General features: G+C 45.6%; 1 protein-coding gene across 4 annotated transcripts in view; it reads right to left on the bottom strand.

Moving 5' to 3' along the window:
- The window catches only part of TDRD5 (tudor domain containing 5), a 107,367-nt gene extending 88,006 nt beyond the window's left edge, over positions 1-19,361 (bottom strand). Inside the window, exons 1-4 of one of the 4 annotated variants that reach the window (XM_051858243.2) lie at positions 19,275-19,361; positions 18,321-18,558; positions 16,988-17,395; positions 15,174-15,361 (exon numbers count right to left, since the gene is read on the bottom strand). In XM_051858243.2, the coding sequence (XP_051714203.2) occupies positions 15,174-15,361; positions 16,988-17,395; positions 18,321-18,552 (828 nt within the window). In that variant the 5' untranslated portion in view covers positions 18,553-18,558; positions 19,275-19,361. Of the gene's footprint in view, positions 1-15,173; positions 15,362-16,987; positions 17,396-18,320; positions 18,559-19,019; positions 19,164-19,274 lie in introns of those variants that run through there. The other 3 variants (XM_051858241.2, XM_051858244.2, XM_051858246.2) reach the window with 3 other exon arrangements.
- Between the last annotated feature and the right edge of the window lie 1,216 nt (positions 19,362-20,577).

Below are 20,577 nucleotides of genomic sequence, written 5' to 3'. Positions count from 1 at the left end.
TGCACAAAAATCAACAGCCTTTGTATACACAGGCAATGCCACAGCTCAGAAAGAACTTCTAATATCAATCCCATTCACAATAGCTACAAAAACAATCAAATACCTTGGAATAAACTTAACCAAGGAAATTAAAGATCTCTACAATGAGAATCACAAAACTTTAAAGAAATAGAAGAGGATACCAAAAAATGGAAAAATCTTCCATGCTCATGGGTTGGAAGAATCAATATCATCAAAATGTCCATTCTCCCAAAAGCAATTTATAGATTCAATGCAATACCGATCAAGATACCAAAGACATTTTTCTCAGATCTGGAAAAAATGATGCTGAAATTCATATGGAGGCACAGGAGACATCGAATAGTTAAAGCAATCTTATACAACAAAAACAAAGCTGGAGGCATCACAATACCAGATTTCAGGACATACTACAGGGCAGTTGTAATTAAAACAGCATGGTACTGGTACAGAAACAGATGGATAGACCAATGGAACAGAATAGAAACACCAGAAATCAATCCAAACAGCTACAGCCAACTTATATTTGATCAAGGATCCAAAACCAATCCCTGGAGTTAGGACAGTCTATTCAATAAATGGTGCTGGGAAAATTGGATTTCCACGTGCAGAAGCATGAAGCAAGACCCCTACTTATCACCTTACACAAAAATCCACTCAACATGGATTAAAGACTTAAATCTATGACCCGACACCATCAAAGTATTAGAGAACATTGGAGAAACCCTGCAAGATAGAGGTACCGGCAAAGACTTCTTAGAAAAGACCCCGGAGGCGCAGGCAGTCAAAGCTAAAATTAACATTTGGGATTGCATCAAATTGAGAAGTTTCTGTACGGCAAAAGAAACAGTCAGGAAAGTGAAGAGGCAACTGACAGAATGAGAAAAAATATTTGCAAACTATGCAACAGATAAAGGGTTAATAACCAGAATCTACAAAGAGATCAAGAAACTCCACAACATCAAAACAAACAAACCACTTAAGAGATGGGCCAAGGACCTCAATAGACTTTTTTCAAAAGAGGAAATCCCAATGGCCAACAGACACATGAAAAAATGTTCAAGATCACTAGCAATCAGGGAAATGCAAATCAAAACCATACTGAGGCTTCACCTCACCCAGGTCAGAATGGCTCACATTCAGAAATCTACCAACAATAGATACTGGCGAGGATGTGGGGGAAAAGGGACACTAACCCACTGTTGGTGGGAATGCAAACTGGTAAAGCCACTATTGAAGTCAGTCTGGAGATTCCTCAGAAACCTGAATATAACCCTACCATACAACCCAGCCACACCACTCCTTGGAATTTACCCAAAGGAAATTAAACTGGCAAACAAAAAAAGCTGTCTGTACATTAATGTTTATTGCAGCTCAATTCACAATAACTAAGACCTGGAACCAACCCAAATGCCCATCAACATCTGACTGGATAAAGAAATTATGGGACATGTACTCTATAGAATACTATACAGCAGTCAAAAAACAATGAAATTCGGTCATTTGCAACAAAATGGAGGAATCTGGAAAACATTATGCTGAGTGAATTAAGCCAGTCCCAAAGGGACAAAGATCATATGTTTTCCCTGATCGATGACAACTAACCAAGCACCAAAAAGGAAACCTGTTGAAGTGAAATGGACACTATGAGAAACAGTGACTTGATCAGTCCTTGCCCTGTTGATGTGCAATTTAATACTTTATCCCTTTCAGTATTTTTTTTTGTTCTAGTACTATTGGTTGAACTCTGTAATTAACACAAAATTATTCGTAGGTGTTTAAATTTAACCAAAAAGTGATCCCTGTTAAATATGAGTGGGAATAAGAGAGGGAGGAGATGTACAATTTGGGACAAGCTGAATCACACTTGCCCCAAATGGTGGCGTTAGAAATGTGCCAAGGGATTCCAATACAATCCCATCAAGGTGGCATGTACCAATGCCATCTCACTAGTCCAAATGATCAATTTCAGTTCACAATTGATCACACTGATAGGTCTAAGAGTCAAAGGGATCACTCAAACAAGACTAGTGTCTGCTAATACTAACTGACAGAATAAAAAAGGGAGAGAATGATCCAACATGGGAAAGTGGGATACACAGCAGACTCATAGAATGGCAGATGTCCTAAACAGCACTCTGGCCTCAGAATCAGCCCTTAAGGCATTTGGATCTGGCTGAAGAGCCCATGAGAGTATTTTAGGCATGGAAAGCCAAGACACTCTGGCAAAACAAACAAACAAAAACAACAAACAACAAACCTAAATGAAAGATCTCCGCGAGTGAGATCCCAGTGGAAAGAACGGGGCCATCAAAGAAGGAGGTACCTTTCTCTGAAGGGAGGAGAGAACTTCCACTTTGACTATGGCCCTGTTGGAATAAGATCGAAGTCGGCTAACTCCAAAGGCTTCCATAGCCTTGGCAACTCATGACTAGAGCCTAGGGAGATTACTAGACGTCCCACTAAGCCACAGAGATGCAAAGCAAAGACAAAAGCTACCAGAGCAAATGCTGAAGAATAAAGGAAACATTCGAGAAGTAAGGAAGTCACTACAAGCCCCCCAAAGGAACACTGCAACATTTCAATATCAGAAGCTGAAGATAGAGACTGAGGAAACACCAGAAATGGAATTCAACAACTAATCAGGTTACCCTAGATGCAGTAGGAAGTAAATTCACTAACAAAACTATACATGATATGAAAATTTTCCCCATGAAATAGATCTTACAGAGAAATTAAAATGAAATACTAGAAATGAAGCATTCAACAGATCAAATAAAAAAATGCAGTGGAAAATCTTAACAACAGAGTTGTTGAGGCAGAAGAGAATAACCAAGCTAGAAAACAAATATCTGGAAATTTTACAATCAGACTAAAAACAAGAAGAAATCAGAACATTAAACACTTTATGGTGTCTTCTAGACCTCCAACAATGACCAACATATGAGTCATAGGAGTGCCTGAAGGCATGGAAAGAGCGAAAGGATTAGAAGGCCTCTTCAGTGAGAGAAAACAGAAAACTTCCCTAATTTAGAGAAAGAAGGGGACATCCAAGAAAATCAGTAAGGAAACAACAGAGTTAATCGACACCATGGTGCACATAGATCTAGCAGCTATCTACAGAGCCTTCCACCCTATAGCCACAGAGTACCCATTTTTCTCTCCAGTGCATGGAACTTTCACTAGGATAGACCACATGCTAGGTCATAAAGTGAGTCTCAGCAAATCCAAAAAAATCAAAATTGCACCACGCATCTTCTCAGACCACAAGGCAATGAAGCTGGAAATCAACAACTCAAGAATCTCTACATCATATGCAAACACATGGAAAATGAACAACATGTATCTGATTAAACAGTGGGACACAGAAGAAATCAAAAGAGCAATCAAGAAATTTCTGCATACAAATGACAGTACAATACACCAAAATTTGTGGGATACAGCAAAAGCAGTGTTAATAGGAAAGTTTATAGCAGTTGGTGCCTACATCAATAAACTGGAAAGACACCAAATAAATGAACTATCTATGCACCTAAATGATCTAGAAAAACAGCAAACCAAACCCAAAAATTGTAGAATAGTTAAAATTAGTGAAGAAAAACAAAACTGAAGCCAAAAAAAAAAAAAAAATCAGCAAAATGAAGGGCTGCTTTTTGAATAAAAAAAAAAGACACACTACTGGCCCAACTAACCAAAAAAAAGGAGAGAGAAGATAAAAATCAATAAAATTAGAGATGACAAAAGGAAAAGTTCAATAGATACCACAGAAATCAAAAGAACTGTCAGAAACTACTACAAAGAGCTGTATGCCAACAAACTGGAAAACCTAGAAGAAATGGATGGATTCCTGGACATGTAGAACCTACCTGAGCCATGAAGACACAGAAAACATAAACAGACCCATAACCAAGACAGAAATTGAATCAGAAATAAAGGCCCTCCCAACAAAGAAAAGCCCAGAACCAGATGGTTTCACTGCTGAATTCTACCAGACATTTAAAGGAGAACTAACTCCAATTCTTCCCAAGCTATTCAAAACAATTGAAAGGGAAGGAATCTTCTCAAATTCTTCCTGTGAACCCAGCATCACCTTAATTCCTAAACCTGAAAAAGATACAACAGAGAAAGAGAACTACAGACCAATTTCCCTGATGAACAAAGACGCAAAACTCCTCAACAAAATGCTGGCCAATCAAATCCAACAACACATCAGCAAGATCAGTCACCCAGACCAAATGACTTTTATCCCTGGTTTTGCAGGGATGACTCAACATTTGCAAGTCAATTAACGTGATATACAAATTGAAGAACAAAACCCATATGATTATCTCAATAGATGCAGAGAAAGCATTTGACAAAATATAACAGCCTTTCGTGATGAAAACTCTAAGCAAATTGGGTTTAGAAAGAATATTCCTCAACACAATCAAGGCAATTTATGACAAACCCACGACCAGCATCCTACTGAATGGGGGAAAGCTGGACGCATGCCCACTGAGATCCAAAACCAGACAGGGATGCCCACTCTCACTACTGCTATTCAATACAGTCCTGGAAGTTTTAGCCAGAGCATTAGCCCAGAAATAGAAATCAAAGGTATACAAATTGGGAAGGAGGAAGTCAAATTACCCGTTTGCAGATGACATGATTCTATATGTAGGACATCCAAAAGACTCCACTAAGAGACTATTAAGACTCATAGAAGAGTTTGATAAAGTAGCAGGATGTAAAATCAACACACAAAATCATTAGCTCTTATATACAAACAATGCCACAGCTGAGAAAGCGCTTCTAAGATCAATCTCATTCATAATAGCTACAAAAAGAATAAAATACCTTGGAATAAATTTAACCAAGGATGTCTAATTTCTCTACGATGAGAATTACAAAATGTTAAAGCAAGAAATAGAAGGCGGAGAGGGGGAGAGGGGGAGGTGGGAGAGATATCGTTCATCTGCTTTTCACTTTTTGGGGAGTGGTTCACTCCCCAAATGACCACAACAGCCAGAGCTGAGCTTATTTGAAGCCAGGAGCTTCTTCTGGGTCTCTCATGTGGGTGCAGGGGCCCAAGCACTTGGGCCATCTTCTACTGCTTTCCCAGGCCATAGCAGAGAGCCGGACAGGAAGAGGAACAGTCAGGACTCCAACCAGTGCCCATATGGGATGCTGGCAATACAGGTTGGGTCTTTAATCCACTGCACCACAGCGCTGGCCCCTTGTTGAACTCTTTACATAACACAGAGTTAACCATATGTGTATAAAGTTAATTGAAAATAGATCTTAGTTAAAAATGAGAAAGGGCAAAGGAAGAGGGGTGGGAATGGGAATGGGAGTGTAGACACGGAGGGAAGAATCATCATGACCCTAAAGTTGTAATTGTGGAATGCATGAAGTTTGTGACTGTAGAGCACTATAGTTCTTCATACATTCCTATGGACTTACTCCTAAGCGCACAGCTTAAAAACTTGCCATGGGACCCCAAATCCCATTAAGTTGTGTAGTAGAAACAGCATTCTAAGTGTTATAGAGAGCATACGGATAGGATTAAATGTAAAGTGATCATATACATAGTGTTTAAAATTACCATATACATAGGACTAAGTGTTTGGTATTGGTCATCACAGGTAGAATTAAAAAGGAGTGAATGCTCCAACATGGGAAGCAGTCCACACAGCTGACTCACAGAATGACAATCGCCTTAAGTAGCACTCTGAGTCAGAATCAGTCCCGTAGGCATTCTGGTTTGGCTGAAAAGCCCAGGGAAGCATTTCAGGCATGGAAAGCCAAAGCAAAAAATGTTCTACAGGAAGGACCTCCATGGGCGAGACCCCAGTGGAAAGCAGCAGCCACCAAAGCAGGATGTACTTTCCTCTGAATGGAGGAGAGAGCTTCTATTTTGCTCATGGCCTTGTCTAAATACTGATGGAGTTTGTGGATTCAAAAGGCTTCCCTAGTTTTGGCAGCTCATTTCAACAGCCTCAGGTGATCACTGACATCATATATAAGAGTGTTGTTAAATAAACAACAAGAGTCACTGTGCACTAACTTCTCATGTAGGACCTCTTTCTCCAAAGAGTTGTATTGTGAGTTTATAGTAAAATTTGTTCTCAAAGAATTACTTTTAGTGTATTAAGTGGAGAATATTCTAAAGTCACAAAAGTTAGTTATGTCTAAGTGCTCACGAAAGATGTACAATTCTTGGGTTCCTCTATAAAAATAAGTTTCAAAAAAAAGGCGAAATCAGCATTGAGATGCAATGACTTTGAACAGCCCTTGTTTGGACTATTAATGAACAGCTTTTGTTCTTGTTTTTTTTATATTTGTTTTTTTGTTTTTTAGTTTGATATGTTTTTTTTCTTCCTCAAACTGCTCAACTCTTAACCTAGAAGAGTTAATCTTCTGTGTATAAAGTTAAATTTACACAGATCTTAGTAAAAAAAAAAAAAAAAGACTAGGAACAGGTGAGGGAAGAGGAAGAGGGTAGGAATGAGGGTGGGAGGGCATGTACAGCAGGAAGAATTACTGTGTTCCTACAAATAAAATCCATACAGATAAACAAAAAAGAGGGTATCCAACAATTATGAATGGTTGGAATGAATTCGATTCTTAGATTTTGTAGTTATTTGTTAAAGGATTGCATCCTTTAAGTAGCTACAACTAATAATTTCTGGAATAAGCTGCATTTAAAAATGTATCACGATTAAGACCTTGATTAAGCCAGGAAAAAATATATGTGATGATGTTTAAAAGAAAATAAGATCACAAAAAATAAAAATAAGATTATGTGGCATCAGAATATTTAAGAATGTGAATATTCACAATGCATAATTGTATCAGAAAAATAAGTTCACAAACTAAGGAGCAAATGATTTTAAGTAAATTTTTCTAGGTGATAAAAGTATATGTGACTTTTATTTTCTACTGTGGTTTTTTCAAATCTCAAATTTTCTGCCATCAATCTGCATTACCTTTGTCATCAGAAAACTGTTTAAAAAGCACAGAGCCCTGAGGGATAATTCAGGAACAAAGGTGGGAGCATTTTGGAAGGAAGACACCTGATGCTGGCTGCAGTGGGAGAAGGCACATCGCAGACACTCGGGCCATATGGGAAAGCAGTAACACACTCCTGAGAAAGATCACAAAACTGGCAGAGATATACACTACTATGTTTCTAACTGCTTAAATATTTTCTAGGTATTTGCTTAGTATCCACTATGGTCTACATTTTTGTGTTCCCCCAAACTCCTATGTCAAAACCCCCAGCCCTTAAGTGGCGACATTAGGAGATGGGGCCTGGGTAGGCCTTGGTAGAGCCCTCATGAATGGGAGCAGTGCCTCCATAGAGACACCCGAGAGAAGCCCCTTTGCCTTCCACAGTGTGCACACACAGCAGAGACTTCTGCCCATGGACCCCAAGGAAAGCCCTCCCAGACACGGATCCCCTGGTGCCACCATCTTCCACCTCCCAGCTTCCAAATGCTGTGAAAAATACATGTGTTATTTATAAGCCACTCGATTTACAGCATTTTTTGTTACAGCAGTCCAAACAGACTAAGACCCTGTATTTAGAATTATGTAAGACCTAATTCATTTGACTAAAAGTGAGGCAGTGTGGAATTCGATTTGCCAGGTTAAAACCCTCATCTGGGGCCGGGAGCTGTGGCACAGTGGGTAAAGCTGCTGCGGGCAGTGCCCGCATCCCATATGTGTACCAGTTCCAGTCCCAGCTGCTCCACTTCCCATCCAGCTCTCTGCTAGGGCCTGGCAAAGCAGTGGAAGATGGCCCAAGACCTCAGGCCCCTGCACCCACATAGGAGACCCGGAAGAAGCTCCTGGCTTCAGATCAGGACAGCTCTAGCTGTTGTGACCATCTGGGGAGCGAACCAGCGGAGAGAAGACCTTTCTCTCTGCCTCTGCCTTTCTGTAACTCTGCCTTCAAATAAATCAATCGATCTTCAAGAACAAAAAACATCATCTGTGTAGGTGGGACCCTCATGTGCATAGGTGGGAAAGCAGCTACAGAAAAGCCACTGTAAGTTGGCCAGAGATTGCAACTCTTAGAGAATCACGTTAATTAACTCACTGAGCAGCTCCTTCTGATGGTACATATTTAAGAGAGACTTTTGTCAACTCCATTCTGAAATAGTTAAGTTAAACAAAAATGTTTTTCTTATAAGCAATGCATAGTTTTCGCATGAGTTAGATGCTATCAGTCATGTAGATGGAAAGTTAGGTGCAAACTGAGACCGGCTCTGACTGAATTAAGACCAGCAGACATGCAAAGCTCAAGTTGGACGACTTCAAGTCTAAGGGTGACTGTGACAACGAGGTTCTCTACTGTGCACTGCAGGGTTAAGGCCAGAGTTCAGGAGCAGCACCACAGAGCCCACAGTACCAGAGCCGTCCCTTGACAGTCACCCCTCTCAGGCAGACACCTACGAAGGGGAAGCAGCAAGCCGAGCCCCAGCACCGCACACCAAGGCAGAGAATTCCGATGGCCTGGGCTTGACGCGGCCTCTGCGGCTCTACCCCTGGAAAACACAGCTAACCAACACCCTACCTGCCCGTTCCAATCCGCACCCCTCCTAACTTTCCTCACGATCATTCGCACCTTGCAAAAAAGACCTTAAAACCGAGAAACAAACCTAAGAAACAAAGCACAGCAACGAGCAAGAGCAGGAAACCAACAGCCAGTCTATGTGCACCTCCTCGCAAGTAAAAAAATCAAGAAACCCCAATGCGCATTTTACAAAGGAGACAGTTTTTTAATAACATATTTCTCGTGACAAGAATAATGGATATTCACTCTGGGAAACCAAAAAATACAAATGCTCAAAAAACACTAAAAACTGCCTGTAGATTTATATTTTAGTACTGTCATATGTATCTATTCTTTTTCTATGCATGTAAGAAACCCATCAACTTGAATTCGGAGTGAACACCTAGACGAAGTGGCAAGTGGCCCTTTTTTTCCCCAACAGGATCACGAAGGATCTGTAATTAGGTAGAGCCTGTCCCTGCTAGCAATTAGGAATCAGAGTCCTCCTCAGAAAAACAGCTCCACAGTTCTGGACCAGAACCGGAGTGTGATGACCAGGTTGTCCCTAGCAGGAATTCTTGAAGGTACAAAACCAGACAAAACTCAGAAGATTCAGAACAAAGCCTATCCGTACTTCCTAGCCTGTCCTGGGAGCCACGCCACGAGCCGGTGTCCTAAGCCTGGCCTGTGTGTCTGCCTGGCTCTGACCATTAAAGTGCAGAGTAGACCTGCTGAATTCTACGGGATTTAAAGATTCTGAAAAAGAAATACGCAGTTTCATTCTTTTAATATTTTCTGCAACATTCAGTTAGCACAACACATTCAGAAGATCGAAATTAGACTTTAAATATTGAAAGAATAAAGCTAACATTCATAAATGGCATGGTGACCCACTTGAAAAACTATTAAAACAAGGTTACCGAAGTGGTCAATTTTCAAATACTTTTTTTTTTTTTTTTTTTTGACAGGTAGAGATAGACAGTGAGAGAGAGAGAGACAGAGAGAAAGGTCGTCATTCCGTTGGTTCACCCCCCAAATGGCCACCATGGCCGGCGCTGTGCCGATCCGAAGCCAGGAGCCAGGTGCTTCCTCCTGGTCTCCCATGGGGTGCAGGGCCCAAGCACTTGGGCCATCCTCCACTGCCTTCCCGGGCCACAGCAGAGAGCTGGACTGGAAGAGGTGCAGCTGGGACCAGAACCCAGGGTGCCGGCGCCACAGGCGGAGGATTAGCCAAGTGAGCCGCAACGCTAGCCCAAACAATACTTTTTTATTTTTAATTTTTTTTTTTTGACAGGCAGAGTGGACAGTGAGAGAGACAGAGAGAAAAGTCTTCCTTTGCTGTTGGTTCACCCTCCAATGGCCGCCGCGGCCAGCGTGCTGCGGCCGGCGCACCGCGCTGATCCGATGGCAGGAGCCAGGTACTTATCCTGGTCTCCCATGGGGTGCAGGGCCCAAGTACTTGGGTCATCCTCCACTACACTCCCTGGCCTCCAAACAATACTTTTTAAAAACTAATTCCTTTCCTCATGCACCAAAACCAATTAGAATCCCACTCTCATGGGCCAAGGACCTAAATAGACTTTTTTCAAAAGAGGAAATCCAAACGGCCAACAGACACATGAACAAATGTGCAGGATCACTAGCCATCAGGGAAATGCAAGTCAAAACCACAATGAGGCTTCACCTCACCCAGGTTAGAATGGCTCACATTCAGAAATCTACCAACAATAGATACTGGCGAGGATGTAGGGAATAAGGGACACTAACCCACTGTTGGTGGGAATGCAAACTTTTAAAGCCACTATTGAAGTCAGTCTGGAGATTCCTTAGAAACCTGAATATAACCCTACCATACAACCCAGCTATCCCACTCCCTGGAATTTACCCAAAGGAAATTAAATTGGCAAACAAAAAAGCTGTCTGCACATTAATGTTTATTGCAGCTCAATTCACAATAGCTAAGACATGGAATCAACCTAAATGCCCATCAACAGAAGACTGGATAAAGAAATTATGGGACATGTACTCTGTAGAATACTATACAGCAGTCAAAAAAAATGAAATCCGGTCATTTGCAACAAAAATGGAGGAATCTGGAAAACATCATGCTGAGTGAAAAAAGCCAGTCCCAAAGGGACAAATATCATATGTTCTCCCTGATCGGTGACAACTAACTGAGCACCAAAAAGGAAACCTGTTGAAGTGAAATGGACACTATGAAAAATGACTTGATCAGCCCTTGTCCTGTCGAGAAACAGCTTACTACTTTATTCCTTTTAGTATTTTTTTGTTCTACTTAATACCATTGGTTGAACTCTTTAATTAACACACAATTATTCTTAGGTATTTAACTGAAAAGTGATCCCCATTAAAGATAAGAGTGGGAATAAGACAGGAGATGTACAGTACAGCACATGCTCAGTTGGACTTACCCCTAATGGTGGAGTTGGAAATGTGCCAGGGGATTCCAATTCAATCCCATCAAGGTGGCATGTACCAATGCCATCTCACTAGTCAAAGTGATCTCAGTTCATAATTGATCAAAATGATAGGATTAAGTGTCAAAAGGATCACATAAACAAGACTAGTGTCTGCTAATACTAACTGACAGAATAAAAAGGGAGAGAACAATCCAACATGGGAAGTGGGATACACAGCAGACTCATAGGATGGCAGATGTCCTAAACAGCACTCTGGCCTCAGAATCAGCCCTTTAGGCATTGGAATCTGGCTAAAAAGCCCATGAGAGTATTTTAGGCATGGAAAGCCAAGACACTCTGTCAAAAAAACAAACAAACAAAACTAAATGAAAGATCTCTGAGTGTGAGATCCCAGCAGAAAGAATGGGACATCAAAGAAAGAGGTGCCTTTCTCTGAAGGGAGGAGAGAGTTTCCACTTTGACTGTAACCTTGCCTAAATAAGATCAGAGGTGGTGAACTCAAGAGGCTTCCATAGCCTTGGCAGCTCATGAAAAGAGCCTCAGGTGATTACTGACGCCATGAACAAGAGTGTCAATTGTTAAATCAGCAACAGGAGTCACTGTGCACTTATGGTACAACTAGTACTCAAACAGTACTTTTATTTTGTGTTTCTGTGTGGGTTCAAACTGTTGAAATCTTTACTTAGTATATACTAAATTGATCTTCTCTATATAAAGATAATTGAAAATGAATCTGGATGTGAATGGGATGGGAGAGGGAGCGGGAGATGGGAGGGTTGTGGGTGGGAGGGAGGTTATGGGGGGGGGGGGAAGCCACTGTAATCCAAAAGCAGTACTTTGGAAATTTATATTTATTAAATAAAAGTTAATAAAAAATTTAAATTAAAAAAAAAAGAATCCCACTCTCAACTGTAAGGATTGAGCATCACAACACATAATACCTTAGGACACATCTGCAAGAAACGTCCCCAACTCTAATGAAGGAAAGCACACATTTGCACTGAAGGGTCTAAGACGAGTACCCGACTGCAGAGACCCATCACCAAGTGCTCCACGCCAACGCGATGTGCAAGCTCTTCCCTTTGCAAGCTCAGGGCGGGCATCTGCCACAGCGGTGAGAACACTGCTTAAACGCCTACAAGCCACATGGGAGTCTCATCTGCGTTCAAGTCCACCTCCACCTGCAAATCCAGGGACCAGCGACTATGTGCAGGAGGCAGCACCACTCTGAGTCCTGTCACTCTTCCTACTGACATGCCTGGGAGGCAGAAGACGGTGCCAGTACTTGGGCCCCACCACACAGATGGGAGACCCAGACGGGATTCCTGGCTCCTGGCTTTGTCCTGGCTGTTGCAGCCATTTGTGGAGGGAACCACAAATTCAAGAGCTCTGTGTCTCCCTCTCAAATAAATAGATCTTTAAAAAAATACTAAGTGGAATTCATGAGGAAATACAATGACCCCAAGTGTGTATGTAGCTCACAGAGATTTGAAATACCCAAAGCAGGACAGACATTTGACACAGTGGTTAAGATACCATGTGGGGGGGTCGGCACTGTGGCACTGTGGGTTAAAGTCCTGGCCTGAAGCGCCGGCATCCCATATGGGCACTGGTTCTAGTCCCGGCTGCTCCTCTTCGGATCCAGCTCTCTGCTGTGGCCTGGGAAAGCAGTGGAAGATGGTCCAAGTCCTTGGGCCCCTGCACCTGTGCGGGAGACCCAGAAGAAGCTCCTGGCTCCGATCGGTGCAGCTCCAGCCATCGCGGCCATCTAGGGGGCTGAACCAGTGGATGGAAGACCTCTCTGTCTCTACCTCTCTCTGTAACTCTTTCAAGTAAATAAAATAAATCTTAAAGATGCCACGTGGGACACCCACAGCCACCCTGGAGTGCCTGGGTTCAAGCTTCCCCTCTGCTCCACTCCCACTTCTGGCTGATGCACATCCTGCAAGGCAGCAGGACTGGCTCAAGCGCTTGAGTCCGACATTCACAGGGGAGACTGCTTTGCGTCCCTGGCTCCCGGCTTCCACCTAGCAGGCCCTGGCCGTTCAGGCATCTGGGAGTGAACTAACAAATGGGGGTTCTCGTCCCCAGCCTTATCTCTCAGTAAATACAAAGTCTTAAAAATGAAGCAAAAACTGATGGAACTAAAAGGTAAAGCAGGAACTAGCCGCTGTCACCTAAGTTAAGTGCAGCTTACAACACCAGGATCCTGTATCAGAGTGAGGGTTGGAGTCCTGGCTACTCCACTTCTGACTCGGCTCCCTGCTAATGCGCCCGAGAAGGCAGCAGATGGGAGCCCAAATACCGGGGCCTCCGCCATTGACGTGGGGAAACACAACGGATGGAGTCCTGGCTCCTGGCTCCTGGCCTCAGCCTGGCCCAGTCTTGGCTGCTGTGGGCATTTGGGGAGTAAACCAGCGGTGGTGGGAAGATACAAAGATCGAAAAAGGAGTAAAACCGTCTTTACTCACAGACAGCAGCACAGCTTGATGGTCTATGCAGAAAACCCCAACTCCACAAAATACAATATTAGGACAATTAGAACAACTGAATTTAGTATCTTGATTCAAGATTGCAGGATACAAGGTCAATATACAAAAAAAAAAAAAGATGAACTGACTTTCTATTAGTTAATTAGAAAACACACTGAAAACGTCATTTATGTTAGTATCAAGATTATGAAAGATGGGGCAAGTTTGGCACAGCAGTTAAGACGCTGCCTGAGGTAACCGCCTTCCACATTGGAGTGCCTGGGTTCAAGTCCTAGCTCTACTCCAGACTCCTGCTTCCTGCTAAAGTACAACCTGGGAGGTAGCAGGTGATGGTTCATCCACGCAGGAGAGACCCAGACTGAGTTCCTGGCTCCTGGCTTCAGCCTGGCCCAGCCCAGGTGTTGCAGGCATTTGGGAAACGAACTAGATAGAAGATGGCTCTCTCTTTCAAATAATTTTTAAAATAACTTTAGACTGAAGTAGTAAGTTGAACAAAATATATTGAGGATGATGGAAATGTTATAACTTTGCTGAGGCCAGCGCTGTGGCACAGTGGGTTAAGCTTCCATCTGCAGTGCTGGCATCAATTAGCACACCAGTTCGAGTCCCAGCTGCTCCACTTCCAATCCAGCTCCCTGCTAACAAGCCTGGGAAAGCAGAAGATGGCCCAGTGCCTGGGCTCCTGCACTCACATGGGAGACCTGGAAGAAGCTCCTGGCTTCAGCTTGGCCCAGCCCTAGCCGTTGCAGCCATCTGGGGAGTGAACCAGTGAATCGAAGATCTCTCCCAGGGGCCAGCGCCGTGGCTCACTTGGTTAATCCTCTGCCTGCGGTGCCGGCATCCCATGTGGGCTCCGGATTTTAGTCCCGGCTGCTCCTCTTCCAGTCCAGCTCTCTGCTGTGGCCCGGGAAGGCAGTGAAGGATGGCCCAAGTGCTTGGGCCCTGCACCCACATGGGAGACCAGGAGGAAGCACCTGGCTCCTGGCTTCGGATCGGTATAGCTCTGGCCATGGCGGCCATTTGTGGGATGAACCAATGGAAGGAAGACCTTTCTGCCTCTCTCCCTCACAGTCTGAAAAAAAAAAATATCCCTCTCCTCTCTAACTCTTCCAGATAAATATTAAAAAAAAAAAAACCTCTTAAGTGATTAATGATTAAAACTATGTTTTAAAATGGGTAAATTTTATGATACGTAAGTTAACAAAATAAGGAATTTTTCTTGAATTTAATTTCTTTGTGTTTATTCTACGCCCTGCTTAAGCTGTTATCATACTAACTTAGCCAGGCCTTTGCTGGGTACACGCTAGTAGTTTTTATTCAAAGTCCTTTAGCATTGAAGTCACAGCAAACTACCAGGACTGTGGTGTCTGGAGCCAGTCATGCAGGTGCAAGCACTCATGAGGCAGGCTGCAAGTATGCTTCTACAACTTGGGTGATAAGCTCCAACTAGACACACAGACTTGGGGGTCATCTGCAGAAAACACCGGAAACCATGGCATGGACCAAACTCCACTCTCACCACCACCTCTCACTTCTTACTATTCCGTGGAACCAACCACAGGGAACAATGTCAATGACTTCAATTTTTAAAAGACTGGCTTTTCTATCAAATCCAAGTGACAATACCATGGAATTTAAAAGTATTTTCCATTCCATGTATACCTCCAAACTCCGCCATCTCACCTGGTTTAATTTTTCCGTGTGAGTCAGCCTTGAGGTCTCCACGTTGAGCCTTGGAGTCTTGTCCCCGGTCCACACCTGCCGTGGGGGCTCCATGTTTGAAGCCGGCTGTGAAAAGCGCGCCTTCGCAGCTGGGCAGCCTGAGGAGTAGGACCCTTGTTTCATTCTAAATGGCTGGGTAAAAATTTTACCTTTTGTAAATAACAGAAGAGGAAAAATTGTTACTAGCAATTTCTATCTTACTTTCTGGTGGTTGTACATCAAAGCTATTGTGAGCTAGCTAGCTTCAACTTTTGGAAGAATTAAGGAAAGAAAGCTTACAGTTTCTGTTAAGCCGTGCTTAGCTATCTATGGAAGAAAACCGAGAGATAGGGAAGGTGTCACCTACAGGGTTGGGGCTAGCCAACATCAAAGTCACCTGAATGTCATTAGAGAGGCAGCACTGGTGACTACAGCTCTCGCAGGTTTCTAACCTGTTCAGGAGACTTAAAGTCTCTGAAGTAAGCCGTCTGCTTGCAAACCACACTTCTCAACCATCTGGTACCTGGGAACGGGCAAGGATGAAACGCTACAGAATAAAGGATATTATTCTCAAGTACAAATGCTTTTCAAGATTTGTACAAAGCGAGACACCACTGGGGAAGTCTACAAATACCACTGCGCAACACCAAACAACTTATCACTGGCTCTCACCATGGCCTAGCTCTCTCTTTAAGATCAAGTTCACCAAAACAAGTCCAATTACTTCCAAGCTATCCGGATGACAGGAGGGAAGAGCCACAGATGGAGACCATGGAGAAGTCCATCAACGGGAAGTAATGCGACCCCCAATATCCAGGGACTTGGAAAAGTGCTTTATAGAATTCTACTTCTTTTAAGATTAATAACATGAGTTAGTCTCCCTGTTTGAGGCCCCAGGAATACCGATCAAGCTGGATAAGAGCTAGACTTGAAGCCCCAGTGGCCTCCAGGGCATTCTCTGACCAGCATATATCCCTTCATCCAACTATGTAACCCACAACAGTTCAAATATTGGCTTGCAAACTTGTGACACATCCTTATGGGTCACAACATTGACTTAAATGCGGACTGTGGAGAAGACAACATTGAAACAGGCTCCCTCCCTGCCAGTATACAAACTCTACAGTATCTAGGGTGCAGGGAGACGCTACACCCACGATCACATTGGTCTCTCAAGCCTTGAGGATTCACAGTGGCTGGGCAGGACAGCACTGGACGAGCAGTACTAAGAGCGGGCACCTAATCCCAGCTACAGCATTCTTCTAGCCACATGACTTTGGAAATCATTTAACATTCCTGACATCTGGTATACCGACTCATGTGTCTGTAGTACTGTAATGAAAGCCCAAGGTGAAACGCCACACAAACCGTTACTACTCCGTAAGTGACCCAAGTGCTTCCTAGGAGTGCAGGCAAGATCACGTGGACTACTGCTTTTTCTCGGAGATTTCATTCCCTACGTGTTAACTGCTTTACATGAACACATACATCTAACATTCACGTACAGCATTCGACAGAGAGCTCATCTTGTGTTGCTGTTTTATGAGAAGAGCTACAAACGAGACGCTTACTAAACGCCAGGCACTTTACAGACCGCGTCTCATGGAAGGTCCTCAGAGACTAAAGGCTTAGCCGGAGTAAGGAACTGGCCGGAGACCACCGAGCTGGCCAGCGCGAAGGCCAGACGGCAGCTTCCACGAACCGACGGAGCTCAGCCAGGATGTGACTCTGCACCTGTGCCCGACCGCGCCGACGCTGCCGCGCCACAATGCACGCGCCAAGGTGAACGCACTTACCCGCCGCCCATCGTCTCTGCTTCTCCTCCGACACGCTCTTCTTCAGTGTCAGCAAAGAGCCTGCTCTGGTCTGCTCTACAGAAATGACATCCGAGGCTGCGTTCAGCACTTCGAACATCGACAGGAAGCCATACTGCACGTACTGGAACGTTCGTCCAAACCGCTTGAGAAAGGCCTTGTCAAAATCAGAAAGGAGAACAGGAGACAGCGCCAGGAGGTCTTTCAACTCGCTCTTCACGGCAGCCGGGAGGATCGGGGGCACCCGGCCCCGGTACGGCACTCGCCGGTGAGAGCTGGGCCCAGAGCAGACGCCGGCCCTTCCCTTCTGCATGGAGTTCCGAACCTTATGGCTGCTCCTTTGTTTTGCAACTAGACTTGCTATTCCTTTGGTGGATTCATCCGGGATGGCTAAGGAGGTGTGAAGAGAGAAACCAGATTTAGGTGAAAACACGTAATACCTTCTACATCATTCCATCTGTGCACACACAGACACAGTAAGGGCTCAGGGAGCCGAGGAACCAGGTAGTGCAAACACACACACCCTTTGTTCCGCCATTTCGTGCATTTTGGGCAACAGCTGGCTTGCTAGCGCGTGCACCTCAGGATGAAAAGAGAACCCCGGGTACTCTGATTGCTGGTTACCTCCTGAAAGATCCGCAGCTCTGGGGTGAACAAACTCCCCTACAGTGCTTTCTCTGGGTGTGCCTCATGGAATTTAAAACACGTTTTTCAGAATTTCAAAGTCCCACCGGTATGTTTCTCCTGACTCCAGGTATGATAATCTGAAGTCATATGCAAAACGTGGAGCTTATGGGACCGGAGCTGTGGCATAGCAGATAAAGCTGTTGCCTGTAGTGCCGGCATCCCATAGGGGTGCCGGTTCGAGTCCCAGCTGCTCCACTTTCGATCTAGCTCTCTGCTATGGCCTGGGAAAGCAGTAGAGGATGGCCCAAGCCTTTGGGCCCCTGTGGGAGACCCGGAAGAGGCTCCTGGCTCTGGATCGGCACAGCTCCAGCCGTTGCAGCCATCTGGGGAGTGAACCAGTGGATGGAAGACCTCTCTCTTTGCCTCTGCCTCACTAACTCTGCCTTTCAAATAAATCTTTAAAAAAAATAAATAAAAAATGTGGAGCTGTTATGCCTGCACCTGTTTCGAGGGAATGGCTTCTTCAATCTGCTAAGGCTCTAACCTGGCCCACCATCTCAAAGCCACCCAAGAGAGCCCACCACTGCCGTGATGTTAAAACCCACTGTCCGGGCCAGCGCCAGCACCCCTCTACTGCATGGTGACTTGTATGACAAAGGCTCAGGACCCGGACAGCCCCGACACCCACCTTTCAGGATCACGGTGCCATCCCCGCAGGGGCACACGCTGACGGCATCCGGCATGTCCAGCACCAGCTCCATGGTGGAGCGGTAGCCCAGGACCCGCAGCGGCAGGTGGCTGCCGACCATGAGGAGGTACTCCTTCTCCAGCTGCTGCGGGGTCAAGCCATCTTTGGTGGAGATGAGAAGAGACCGTATCTCCTTCCTCAGACACTCCTGTATCCGCTCCTGTTCAGACATGGCGCCCTGCGGGGATTTCAAAGACAGAAAACCGCTTAAGGGGGCAGGAAAAGCGGCCAAGGCCGGGGCTGAGACACCACCCAGCAGAGGAAAACCTCAAGGGGAGGCGAGGGGGCGCTGGGCTCGCCCAGCTCTCAGCCCCAGCCCCTGAGGACCACACAGGTGTGTCTGGACAAACCAGGGCCGGCTCCTCCCGCGCGTGGCCCACGGGCTGGTTCTGGAGTGTTCTCTCTCAATGCAGCCTCTCACTGCGACTCTGGGAGCCAGAACTTCGCCAGTGCACTCAGAGGGCCCCCGCGGAGGGTCCCCCCGCCGGCAGCCTTTCTCCATCCCACCTCCTCCTTCCCCAAGTCGACGACCCACCTTGACCCCGACCCCGCTCTGCCCCCCAACGCCCCTCGCCGCCCCCAGTGGGACACCCTGGGCCGACACGGACGGCGCCCGAGCCTCCCCGCGTTGCCCCTCACCGTCTCGGCCCCCGCGCCGGCCCCGCGGCTACCGTTGCTGACCCCCGAGGGAGACCGGCGGGCGAGGCCGGAGAGGGACGGCGGCTTCGCGCCTGCGCGCCGCGCCCGGCGCCGCCTCGGAGCCCCCGGGGCGCGCGGCGGGTGGGACGGTTGGGGGCCCGGGCCGCTCGGGGAGGCAGCCGGGGGTCCCCCTGCGGGCGCGCAGCCGCTGGCCCCGGCTCCCCCGGGCTTCGGGAGTCGCCCGCCCGCACCTACCTCCTCCGGCGCGGTGCGCCGCGGGCCTCTCCGGCCACGTCCGTCCGTGCGGGGCGGAAGGCGGGCAGCGCGGGGGGCGGCCGCGTGGGCTCGGCCTCAGGAGCACCTGTGGAGCTATTTAAGCGGCCCGGCAGACGTGGGCTCGGTCAGGGCTCCGGGGTTGTTGAGGTTAGGGGAGGGGTGGGGAGTTCTGATGGTTGGCCTACAGTCCCTGCTGGGTGCGACTTTGGCTCCTGGAGGGCAGGTCGGAGTGGGAAGGCTCTGGGGCTGAGTTGAAAAACTGCAGGCAAGAATGGAAAGATTGAAGAAGAGGGAATATTTGTTAAACGGGCGGAATGAGAAAAAATGGGTAAGGGCCTTGAAAACCAAAGAGCAGGCATTCTAAGAGATTGGGAATGAAGAGGCGTAGAATAAAGTCATTGACCTTAAAGGACAGTCTAAGAAGCAAGACAGACTCCGAGGTAACAGAGGAGTTTGGGTCAAGAAGGGACCTGAACGTCTACATTACCCTCTGTTTAGCATCTCATGGCATAAATGTCCAAGGGAACGAGATATTCCATCAATAAGCCAGCGACAGGACTTCCTGGAAGGTAAAGTGGCCAGAACTTAGGGCTAGTTTACAGCTATGGAACAAATTAACAGAAAGAGAAATTGCGGGAGATGGAGCACATTGCAACATTTGAATGACAGGCGTGGCAGAAACGACAGAATGGTGGTGAAACCTTCAGACTGAGGGCCCCTGAGTCCTTGGACTAGCAGTGAAACAGAGCTCCCATCTTACACAAAGCCTGGGAGAAAGGGAATCAGGAAATTGTATATAAAAAGCCGCTCCCTACAGCGCAGTAGAAATTAGATTGGCTTGGATCTCCCACTGGGGCAATGCCTGCAGAGCTGAACCCGGGCTTCTTGACCCAAGCAAGTCGGCATTAAAGTGAGAACAGATTTTTTAAAAATCGGATTTATAAAGATCCAGAGAGTTTATCACTTGAGAAAAAGTCCTGGAAAAAAAAATGAGGCAAAAGCAAATGTTATCCCAGATTCTCATCCCCAATTATCTGAAATAATAAGAGGTAACAGATAATTGCATACTTACTATTTGCTCCTAGGTTATCCGGTTTTCTTCCCAATAATTCTGAGAAGGGTACAATTAGGACCCCCATTTTAAAGTACAGAAACGTATAACAGACACAAACAAGGATACAAAAAAGAGAAGCCATGAAAACAAAGTTTATTATGAATCAAAAAGATATTAGCTGGCGCCGCAGCTCACTAGGCTAATCCTCCACCTAGTGGCACCGTCACC

The sequence above is a fragment of the Oryctolagus cuniculus genome, chromosome 7 (genome assembly GCF_964237555.1).
Source record: "Oryctolagus cuniculus chromosome 7, mOryCun1.1, whole genome shotgun sequence".
NCBI lineage: Eukaryota > Metazoa > Chordata > Mammalia > Lagomorpha > Leporidae > Oryctolagus > Oryctolagus cuniculus.
The sequence above is the reverse complement of the archived record's forward strand: the minus strand, read 5'-3'. Positions and strand labels throughout refer to the sequence as shown.